General features: G+C 33.6%; 1 protein-coding gene across 3 annotated transcripts; it reads left to right on the top strand.

Moving 5' to 3' along the window:
- The first annotated feature begins 2673 nt into the window (after positions 1-2673).
- LOC106062027 (ribokinase-like) lies at positions 2674-11726 on the top strand. Of its 3 annotated transcripts, none has more exons than XM_056024368.1 (9): positions 2674-2805; positions 3312-3376; positions 4282-4414; positions 4757-4820; positions 5702-5788; positions 7557-7721; positions 7940-8031; positions 9302-9493; positions 10104-11726. In XM_056024368.1, the coding sequence occupies exons 2-9, from the start codon at positions 3333-3335 to the stop codon at positions 10281-10283; spliced, it is 957 nt and encodes a 318-aa protein (XP_055880343.1). In that variant the 5' UTR covers positions 2674-2805; positions 3312-3332; the 3' UTR covers positions 10284-11726. The 3 variants fall into 3 exon arrangements, with proteins under 3 accessions (XP_055880343.1, XP_055880342.1, XP_055880344.1); XM_056024367.1 differs by having other exon boundaries at positions 2731-2805; positions 3291-3376; XM_056024369.1 differs by having other exon boundaries at positions 2739-2805; positions 3291-3376; positions 5702-5764.
- The last annotated feature ends 477 nt before the right edge of the window (positions 11727-12203 follow it).

Here is a 12203-nt window from a genome sequence, read left to right as displayed (position 1 = left end):
AATATGTGAGTACTGAAGTTTTAGATTCCCTTGTTGGTGTCAAACAAAATAATTACCGGTAATTAAATGACTAATTGGTTACTTTTTATAAAAGACAACATATACCATATTCTCACTGTCAACAAAACAACAAACAATAAAATTAACATTAGATAAGGAAGCTTTAGAAAAAAATGACAGCCCTACTTATCTTGGAGTCACCTATGACCCGAGACTAACCTGGAAAAACCAAATAGATAAAACACAGAGTAAAGGCATCCAGAGACTATCCCTCTTGAAAAAATTAGCTGGCACAGATTGGGGAGCTAATCACAACATCCTGAAAAAGACCTATACCAGTTATGTAAGACCTGTACTAGAATATGGTGCCACAGCATGGGGCTCAGCAGCCCAAACCAACCTAAGAAAAATAGACAAGGTTCAAAATATTGGTCTAAGGATAATGACAGGAGCAATCAAAACAACACCCATAAGAGCTATGGAGGAAACCGCTGCCCTGATCTCTCTGGATGAAAGAAGAGAAATAAAAATCCTTTCCCAATTCACTAAATTGGAAACCTTGGAGAGGCACCCGCTCAGAACAAAAATCCACAAAACTGGCACAAAAAACCGTCTCAAAAGGACCAATTTCATACAGGAATCTCTAAACCTAAAAAAGAAACACCAACTTGAAAAAATTACTCTGGAATCCTCGATACACTATAATGAATCTCCACCCTGGGACGAAAGCCCTCTTCCTACTATAAGGGACCATATTGAAAACATAAAAAGAAAATCTGATTACAGACCAACAGAGCTCAAGGAAATAGTAAACTGTTTTCTACATACCAATTACCCTAGCAATCAGTGGATCAGAGTTTACACGGATGGCTCATCCCATAAAGCCACCACAAATGGAGGAGCTGGAATACTTATCGAATGGCCAGATGGAGGAAAACTAGAAAAATCCTTTGCAACTGGAGAGCTCTCTGACAGTCACAGAGCAGAAAGGGAAGCACTAGCACTAGCTGCTACCATGCTAGCAAATCATCCAAGTTCCCCTCACAGTCAGATTGTCCTTCTAACAGACGCAAAAACAACCCTCCAAAGCCTGCAAAACTCTGATTCCCCTTATATTAAAAACCTCAGAACAGCACTCACAAAGCTCAACCACAACAGCAAAAAAACTGTTATTCAATGGATACCAGCTCACATACAACTAGCAGGAAATGAGAAGGCTGACACACTCGCCAAGAGTGGGAGAACAAACTCACAAGTAAACTCTGCACTCTATCCAGAAGAAATGAAGAAATTAATTGTAGATAAAATAAATGAGAAATGGACGAGCTCCCATCCAAATCACAAGAAAGATGATGCTTACTATAAGCTATCCCGACAAGACCAACGTCTAATCTTTCGACTCAGGACCGGACACAACAGAATGCGACAACACATGTTCCGGAAGCTCAAAATTGGAACCAGTGAAATCTGCCCATGTGGAGTATCACCAGAAAATGCCGACCACGTCCTCCAAAACTGCTCTCTCTACCAAGAGGCCCGTATAAGACATTGGCCCCAAATCACCCCAATAGAAAGAAAACTATATGGAGAGCTCCCTGATTTGGAAACCACTGCGCAGTTCATCTCATGTATTGGTTTAGTCATATGAACACTCCAACATAACAATGAGAACGATGAAGAAGAAGAAGAAGGTTACTTTTTATCATTATTATTGATTCATGTCTTGTCTATGCCCATGAATAGTTGTGTAAAGTTTCAACTTGATCCTAGAATGGCTGTGGGAGAAATAACATTTAACAAATTTTTAACAGACAGACATAGTGAGTTGATATAAGCTTTGTACAAATCAAACAAAACATTAGGGTTTATTAAATGAAACTTTTACAAGTCAAACAAGAACATAAAACTTGTTTAGACCAATATTAAAATATGCTTCCAATTTTGGGACCCCTCTACTCAAGAAAGCATAAAGAAACCAGAACAGACAACATTTTGTGAGATTTATAAAAAAAGGAATAATCACATTGACTAGGTCACTAGAGTAACACCACTAATCACTAAATATAGGCTAGTCTCCAATAAAGAGACACTTAAACCAGGACCGAATACTAAAAACTATCATTTGGATCAGTGGATATCTAGATCTAATACATCGATCCTTTATATTGATATGTAGAAATTATTTAATTACACATACACAAATATTTAATAAGGCCTACTTGCCTACTAATTTAGGCTTGTCATTGACTCACTTTGAGTACGAAGATTAATCAGTGCAGTATCCCACGTGGCTTTATACATAGTCGTAGAAAAGTCCTAGATCTAGATCTAGCTCAGCTGTAATCTAAAGAGATAGACCTATCATCCTATGATCGACTTTGGAAGATGACCGATCAAGTTTAATGATTTTAAATGTTAGTGTTGAAAACGGTTACTCTTCCAGACAGAGAGTTTCCAGTTAACTCATAAGTATGAGTATGATAATACTCTTATCATTTTATGTCATATGACAGCGGATGCCTAAGTTAAACTGAGTATTATAAATGTTTAACCCTATAGGAATTTAAAGGCATCAACTTCTAATGTTTGGCCATATAGATCTAGTCTCATTGCTATAATTTATAATATAGATGTAGATCTAACACCGATACACATATCATATTCAGTCTACATCTGTTTATACAAGTTTGAGAAAATCACACGAGTTGGCGTTATATATGTTTTCATTCATTCAATCTGAACTTTGAACTCTGGCATCATCTTGACACTATTGACACTGACAGTATTTAGGGATTCATACACTAGGTTCAAGACCTTTATGATTAATATACTTTACGGTCTATATACTATATATATAGATAGATCTATTTACTAGAATAGGAGAATAGATCTAATTAACATAAATCTCTTTGCTTTTCATACACTATTACCCCTTTTTTTAAATGTCACATTTCGAATCTCTATTCTTAATTCTAGAGTAGGCTATAATATGTGTAATATAATAGATCCAAATGACCAATGTCCAAATCTAGATCTATATATATAATAATATAATATATTAGATTTTAGATCTATATACTAAATATAGTCATGTCATGTATATATTACAGGTTTATATAAATTACCAAATATAATAGATCTAGATCTATAGGCTACTCTATAGACTACTTTTAGGAGAATTTAAAAATATATTAAAAATATTAAATAAGTTTAGACCTATTAATATTTCTATAATAATATCTCATAAGTCATAAGCTATATATCCTACATATAATCTCTTTTTATTTTAGTCTTTTAATCATTTGTCATAGACATATAAAAAGAATCTTAGTATGGATGTAGTTGTTGTTGGAAGCTGCAACACAGATCTTTCTAGGTTTGTACTTCTTATTATTTGCCTTTCAAATATGACATTTCTGCTGAGTTGCATTGTTATGGTATGATAGTGGTAGTAATTCTAAATTATCTTGTGAGTTTAAGAGTTCATTCTATACATCACATCTAAAAAATAGAAAGAGGTGTTAGATAGCAGATTAGACAGATGTTTTCTTTTTTGCATGTTTTTTTTATAATCAGATGAGATAATCACTTCCTTGCTCCTCTTGACTTGACACCAGTACCTCTCCACAAAGAAAGGACTTAGGCTACACCTTCCTAGTAGTTAATAATATCTATGACTTATCCACCACTTTTAGACCTGTTTACACACACATAAAAGAGGTGGAGCCTGCCAGCTTTGCTTGCGCCTTTCATAAGTTACTTATGGAGACCCCAGATAACTTAATGAAATTTTTGTGGCCACCAGTCAATGCAGGCAGTATTGTCTTAGGATGGTAAATATAATTGGGGAGACTGTGGATAGCAACCAGTCACAGACAATCATTCTGCTTTGATGTGTCCTAAAATGAACCATTATACAAGAAGAAGTTAAAAAAGTAAACTTCCCCTTTCAGACCTTGTGATCTATAGAGTAGATTTTGTAAAGGTCATAACAAAGATGTCACATGGCTAGCATCATGCCCAATCAAATTTCCCTAACATATGTCAGGTACACATCAGAGTTGGGTGGACGCAGGGGTATCCTAAAATTGTATAAATATAAATTTAAAGTTTATCAAACACACAGAAGCAAAATATGCCTTAATACAGAAGGGTGGATTGTTGAGACAAAATTAAATGGAAATAATTGAACTATATATTTAATGAACAAACAAGTTCTTACAACAGTAAGAATGATGAGATCGGTACACTAAATAAATAAATAACTTTTATTTCTAACAGTTACGTCTCTCGTCTTCCCTTGAGAGGAGAAACTCTTACAGGAACAAGATTTGAAACAGGATTTGGTGGTAAAGGAGCCAATCAATGTGTTGCTGCTGCTAAGTTAGGTGCAAAGACAGCATTAGTTGGAAAGGTTGGCACTTAATAATTATTTAAAAAAAAAAAAGTTCTGTTGTAGTTTTTATGACCTGATGATTAACATCTAAATAATTGCCAAATTTTCAGTAGCCCGCAAGACTTTTAATTATTGCAGGGAGTGTAGAGAAATAAGTCTCTGCTTAATGAACTGTATTTTTAGATTGAACAACATTCATTAAATATCTATGCTTAAATTTCTCTGTAACAAAAAAAAAATTCACATTGGTGCTTAGCTATTACTATTTAAATAGTTGATTTAGAAAATGGACCTTCCTTTGGAATCTTCTTAAATCATAACTTTTCAATGAAAGATACATTTATTGCCATGTCTTTTCAGCTAGGTGAGGATGTGTTTGGTGTACAGTATTTGAGCAATCTTTTGTCCAATAATATTAACTGTGGTTAGTATTTTAATTAAGTACAGACATATATATATACCGCTATATAGGGAACCCTTCTGGGCCAAAATAAAAACACAAGATGTTTGTTGGCCATGAGCTCTTCATTCATCATCATCTTTCCTTTGCATTCCTCATGGAACATATAGGGCCTCAGTAAAAACACGCCACTCCACATGGTCTCTTGCTAGTTTTTTAATTGCTTCCCAGTTCTTTCCTGTCCTCTCGGCTACATCTAGTATACTGTGTCTCTGGGTTCTTTTTTGTCTTCCTCTATGTCTTGTGTCCTGGGAATTTCCACTCTAAGGCCATTGACGACGAAATAAACTATAAGACAACACAAAATTGTCTTTTGTATTGATTGTTTGTGTTTTTGGTGCTGTGATTTTGTTAGTTTGGTCAAACAAGCTTTTTATATGTATATCTATTGTATTTTTATATACAGTTATTCACCCCTGCATGCTTTAAATCTTTTTTTTTTTTTTTTTTTAATATTTTGTCAGTATTTTAATATATTAATTTTTTTTAAATTTAAATTTCTATTAGCCAAGTAAATAGAGATTATATTGAGGAGAATGGTTGTCTCCCCTCCAACACTTGATTTTGTTTTTTTAAGTGTATCTTTTTTTTTTGCAAAATTTAAAATACAAAATATTTCATTAAAAAGACAAATTTTAAACAATTTTTGAATAAGATGAATGCACTTTTATGAAAGTGAGTTTTAGATGATAAATTGTTGATTTAAGAGTTATCTGCTTGTGATTTGTCAAAGACAGTATTCCAGGGTTGAAATTTAAAAAAAAACTATATCATATTCTTTGCACCTGCTAGTCATTTTCTCCTCTCTTTCTGCATTGTTGATAAAAATATTTATTTGATTACAGAGCATGTTCAAAGTCTCAAGACAGCATCTACTGGTGTTGCATCAATATTTGTTGGAAATGACGGTACAACTTTTTTAAAAAGCTTGTGTGTGTGATTTGTTAGGTGATGTAATTTAATCTTTGCATCATCTCATTTTAAAAAATATTTTCACTCTTCAGAGTCACAGCTTAAAGTTGTAAAAAAAAAATTTTATTCATGCAAAAAATGTTTGTTTGTAAAATGTTTTACATGTTTCGGATGTTCCTTTAGAGTTGAAGATAGTTTACTTCCTAGTCCAAACCTCCTGCAGGACGACGGGGGATGGGAGCGGGCAGGGTTTGAACCCTCGACCTTCAATAAATCCGAACGACAGTCCAGCGCGCAAACCGCACAACCAGGCAGCCATGCTATTGTAAAAAAAAAATAATAATGTGATGTTGGCATTCAAAATCACTTTATAAATCACATTTTTTACAGCTGTTTCTTTCTAAAAACAAGTTAATTACATCTTAGATGTTTCCATGTGTCAAACTAATTGTACATGTTAATTAGAGACTTAAACTCTGCTAAGTCAATGATTTTCATAATCTATTCAGGCCACAATAAAATGAAATAAAAACATATTATGATTTGATTAATCCAGTTTAGTTTAGAAAGCAATCTATGTCTATAGACCTTACATTTTCATCAATATTTACATTAATTAGCATGAAAAAAAAAATCCTTGGCATTGTTCATTCATCTTAAAAGGTTATTGAACATAAATTTAAATTTACTAACATGAACTAAATATTGTGCATGTGTCACGATTTATAAACTTGCTACACATAGGATAACCAAATGATCATAAATAATTTATCATATTGTTATAAACCTGGTGGTGGCACAGATGGGGGTAGTGGTGTGAGTGTAGTCAGCCGACGCAAATCGCCCCAGGCCAGCGCTAGACGAGCGGTCAACCGTGACGAGTTACGTCAATACGGCCGAGACGAGTGTCAACATGATGGTTCGGGAAGGATCGACGCCGTGAACAGAGCTCAGGAGCGTCACGAGGGTTGTAGTCATCTGACCACCTAGAAACGTCGAGCGGCGTTCTGTCCGGTTCGAGAAGGCCAGTAGGGACCCTATATAAGAGCGGAGGTGTCGCAGTCAAGACGGTTCAGAAAGGAGGTTCACGACAAGAGTTCAGAACACGGTCGACTACAGCACAGTTCAGCGGTGTGGTTCTGTACAGAGCATTACGACGGTTCAGTGCGGAGTACTATCATGTACAGTTGAGACGAACGGCGTCTTGATCTTGGTCTGCGATCGAGTCCGACACAACGAGCCTAGTGTGTGAAGTCAGTCCTGAACTGTTGAACCCAGTGCAAGCCCGGAACGAGACGGAGAGGCCAGTGCAAGACTTGATACGGCGGAACGGTGTTATCGGAGAGATATTTGTTATCGCAGAGCTATTTGTACTGTTCTACGTGCTGCCAATTGTACAGTATTGGCTGTTATTTATGGACATTAAACCTTTACGTTATTTTGGAGCCCTGACTTGTCAAGTTCTTTAAGTTGGTGGTGTATGGTGCAGTTTGCAGAGAGCCTGGATAGTGAGATTCGTAACAAAATAAATCTCTTAAGAGACTAAAGTATTTTATTTTGTGATTGTGTATGCGATTATATTATTTAGTCTATGTCTGATTATCATTATATTTGAATTTCCAGGTTGCCTATTTTAATTGCAATAAAATATGAGTCCACTTCTGATTACTGAAACTGAAATCTGCTTTAAGATCTAGCATGTTTAAACTGCTCTGGTTTCATTTAAAGGTTAATTTATAATTGATCTAAACAATAGAAAACAAAATGTTCTAATTCATTATTTTGTAGGCTCTAACTGTATCGTGATTGTACCTGGGGCTAATAACTTGCTTAGTGTTGATGATGTGAACCAAGCTGAAGCTCTCATCAGTTCATCCAAGCTTGTTGTATGTCAAAATGAAATTCCACAAGAGACAACTCTAGCAGCTCTGAAATTAGCTAAAAAATGTGGAGGTGGATTTTTTTTTTTTGTTGCTAAAAATGAAATTTATCAAAATATTTTAGTTCACAAAGTGTCATTTATTATAAAGACAACATATGTTTCTAATTATTAATGGATTTTGTATAAGTAGCTATATTTGTTCACATAGTCTAGTATTAAAGTAAAAATGTCCTTTTCATGTTATTTTCTATTTTTTAATATATATTTTTTTTTTTTTTTCTTCTTGCAGTGAAAACTATTTTTAATCCTGCTCCTGCTGATAAAGATTTAGACCTAGAATTATTTTCTTTACCAGATTTTTTCTGTGCTAATGAAACTGAGGTAAAGATATTTTCCTTTGAATATTCACATCCATTTATCTAGACTTAAATTCACTTTACCAACTTTATCTATCCATTCTTTATTTTTAAAACTTTAGGGTTATAAAAAAAAAAGCTTTTCATATCAAAAGAGAAAAAAACAACTTTTAATGCACATATCTAAACAAAAGACTTCTTTAAGAGCAAATCTATCCCTTCTAAATCTAGGCACCACTATTTTACTTTTTTCATCATTGGAAAGAAGTAATTAGGAAAAGATTATTCTAGATGCCGTAAACAAATTCTGCTACCTTGGATCTACAATCCAAGGTGACCTGTAACTAGAAGAGGAGATAAAAAAAATGCATATGGAAGGCCGCATCAACCTTCGCAAGACTCCGACCAAGAGTTTGGGAAAACCAGAAGCTCACCACAGCAACCAAAATGGAGGTCTACAAGGCATGTGTCCTTAGCACGCTACTATACGGCAGCGAGACATGGACAACCTACATAAAACAAGAGAGAATGTTAAACTCATTCCACTTGTGCTGCCTTTGAAGGATCTTAAAAATAACATGGAAAGAAAGAGTGTGTAATACTGAGATCTTCGCTAGAATGGGCCTTCTCAGCATCTGTACTGTCCTCAGGCAATGCCGCCTGCGCTAGCTCGGACATGTTTGACAGATGAAGGACAATCGCATCCCGAAAATCATTCTGTACTAGCAACTTGCGTCTGGCTCAAGAAAAACTGGTTGCCTCCACCTCAGTTATGTTGATGTGATAAAAAGGGATTTAAAATCAGTAAACATTAATACTGACCATTTGGAAGACATAGCCTTAGACCGCAGAGAGACGGTGACCAAGAAAGCTATAGCCAGCGAGAAAACATGGGCCTTGATTCTTGAAGAAAAGCTTGCCACACAGAAAGTGGCCAGCTCCTCCCTCACCAAAGCAAAAGCCACCTTGACATTCAATATATGTGAACGGGAGTGTTTCTCCAAAATAGGGCTCCACAGCCATATGAAAAAGTGTTTGAGATGAACCATAGTCGTTTCATGACTGAAGAGGCCAATAAGAGAGAGATTCTATTTGTCATCTCCATTTTCTTTTATTATTTATCATAATTAGTCATGTCAAATATTTTAGAAGTTTCCCAAAAAATTATTGACTTAATGAGTCTAAGAGAATTATAAGTTGTTTTGGCTTTATGTGCTTTATGGTTGAAGGTATACAAATATTATTTATATTATTTTGTTTGAACAAAAGGATAAGCTCTACACCATTTCATTCAGGCTTCTTTATTACTAAATCAAGAAGTTTCTGATGTGGAATCAGCCAAGAAAGCTTGTCATCAGCTTATTGAAAGTAAGGGATGTAATACAGTGATTATCACATTGGGTGAAAAAGGAGTTGTTTATCAAACTAGAATCAACCTGGAAGTTGAACATATTCCAGCAACACCAGTCACTGCTATTGACACAACTGTAAGCATTGTTATTTTTATATAGTGAAAATGTTAATTGCGAATATTTTGCATACAAATTTTCTACTTTTGATTCTAAAATGCGTATGCATTTGGCAAATTTAGCGGATGGGGTTTATAGTAATATTCATAATGTGGTCTTTCATCCTTTGCACTTTAAGTATAAACTTTACTTGATATATATGTAAACTTCTAATCTTACTCTTAGTAAATTTTTGAAATATTTTTGTTCCACAAAATAGCAATATTGTTCTTATTTGGCCAAATCTTTAAAATAAAAATATAAATACCACTATTTATATCTAAACCCATGCTTATTGTTAAAACATGGCCAGGTAATAAATATTGATTGTCATAGTATAACTTTTAAAATTATATAGATTAGTGTGGTTCATTCCACTTTCAGACGAATGAAAAATCTGTTTTGATAAATTTTTTTTGTTATTTTTATAATTATTTTTATTATTATCCACCTTGCTAAAAATAAAATGTCTTTTGTAAAATATTTTTGATACCCTTGATTTTTCTTTTTAATTCTCTATTTTATTCTCAAGTCTTGACTATTTAGTCAATATTTTAACCTTGGCGTACATTTGATCTTGTATTTTCAGGGAGCGGGAGACTCTTTTATTGGTTCCTTAGCTTACTACATGACCAACATGGAACAGTTACCTTTGTCTAAGATGATTGACAGAGCAGGGCAAATAGCTGCCATAAGTGTGCAGAAGCCAGGAACTCAGAAAAGTTTTCCTCTTGCCTCAGAACTTCCACTAGGCCTGTTGTCTAGTTAATTATATTACTAGCTGTCTTAAAGTTCTAAGATTAATCTTTTATTTGCTTTTTTTTTTTTTTACACTTCTGCCTCAGAAAAAAATATAACTGTATTACATAAGATAAGATCTAATCCAAGTGTAAAAAAAATAAATGAGTGGTAATTAAAATTTGCTGCAAACATTTTATAAGAAGCTAATTCTTATTACATTTGTATTGACTATAGTATGCCAATAACACAATTATGTTTCAAATGCCATTCCATTAGCTACCTTGCTTCATCCATCAAGTATTGAAATTTCTTGTAAAATGTTTTTTAAATTCCAAATATTGTTTGATCCATGCATAAGAAACCTAGCTGTGTTTTATCTTATAAATTTAAAAAGTTCCTTTAAAAAAAAAAAAAAAAAAGAAGATAATTATGTCCTAATCATATCATTGTGTTAATCTAGTTGTGCATGTTAATTAAAGACTTAAACTCTGATGTGTCAAAAGTTTTTCCAGGCAACCCATTCCATCCTCTAATGGCTCTAGTGAAGATAAAGCACATGTATGAAATTGTCCCTGCATATGGATTAAGAAATGTGCCTTTGCCTTTGTCTTTCTCTGAAAGGTTGTGTCTTTGTTTTTGTAAGTTATAGTTCATTGTTTTATATACCAGTATTATTGCTACATAACTTTTTATTCTCCTATCCTGGAGTGTCTCCAAAGTGTATGATTTTGTTTATAATATAAGCCTAGTCAAATGTGAATATTCATTTGTTTTAAATATCACGATTGTTTTTCATCTGTTCTAGTTTCTTGATATTTAATAAAGTTGTTCCAAACAAAGAACACATATTAGAATATTGGTTAACTAAGGTAAAATATCATTTTAGTTTCATGTTCTTAATTTTAGTACAAAGTATTTCTTTTAATAAACCCTAATGGTTTGTATGAATTCATTTTAAATATTGTTTTGTCAATGTATGGATTCCATGATAACTTTTAATTTATTTAACACCTAGGAATTATTGAAATTTAATATTTCAGTTATAAGCATCTTACCAGAGATTAAAAAAGAAAAACAATGAAAATTTGTACGCAAAGTATGCAGCCTAATTCCTAATAAAATTTAGAAAATATGTAATGACTGTTCTCATGGATTCTTTTTATTTTGTTAATTTTGTTCATTTATTGAAATATTAAAAATAAAATGACTAGCAGCAGACAACTTATTCTATTTATACTTCCTAAATCTATTTCAAGACCATCAACCAAAGATTCAAAGTAAAACCACAGCTCTAGAAGGGAAAAAAAAACATCAGAATTTATATATATTTTTAAAATATCTTTTTATATCTAAAAAGTTTTTTGTCAATAATGTTTTCTTGGAAATAATTGCCTGTCATTGAATGTTATAAAAATTTGTTGTTTTTTTTTTTATTAATACCTTTCAGATTTATTAAAAGTGTTTGTGGTCACGCTAAGGGTAAATTATCTTTCTTTTGATTTCCAAAAAAAGTACATTTATAGTACGTGGGATGTATCGCCTCTTAGCTACCTAATTGAGGAGCTAAAATTCAAATTCTGTTGTAGTAAAAGTTTCCGTTTTAGACCTTTCGATCTATAGTATAGTATATGTAAAGGTCATCTGTTTCTATGGCCCACGGTTAACGAGGGTGTCAAGTGGCCAGCACACTGACCAACCACCTTTGCTTTCCCCACCTAATGCCAGGCTAGAGCTGGGTGGATTCAGACGCATAAAGATCTGGAAATTAAAAATCCCAGTCTTCACCAGGATTCGAAAGCGAAGCTCAGCCACCGCACCTCCTAAATCCTGATGTAGATTAAGAATTTTTAATTCAGGATTTGACTCGAGTTGTGTTTGCACCTGAAGGTAGCACAGCAATTATGCTCAGGCACCTTCCTTCTTAAATGTCCAGATAAAAGATAGGACC

The sequence above is a fragment of the Biomphalaria glabrata genome, chromosome 3 (assembly GCF_947242115.1).
Source record: "Biomphalaria glabrata chromosome 3, xgBioGlab47.1, whole genome shotgun sequence".
In the NCBI taxonomy this organism is placed as follows: Eukaryota; Metazoa; Mollusca; class Gastropoda; family Planorbidae; genus Biomphalaria; species Biomphalaria glabrata.
Note: the sequence above shows the minus strand (reverse complement) of the source record. Positions and strands in the feature narration are given on the sequence as shown.

Bases quoted from the DNA above. Each gene is read 5' to 3' on its own strand.
- LOC106062027 (XM_056024368.1), top strand. From the start codon at position 3,333: ATGGATGTAGTTGTTGTTGGAAGCTGCAACACAGATCTTTCTAG. The intron at 4,415-4,756 runs GTTGGCACTTAA...ATGTCTTTTCAG, and splicing joins AGACAGCATTAGTTGGAAAG to CTAGGTGAGGATGTGTTTGG. The intron at 7,722-7,939 runs GTGGATTTTTTT...TTCTTCTTGCAG, and splicing joins ATTAGCTAAAAAATGTGGAG to TGAAAACTATTTTTAATCCT.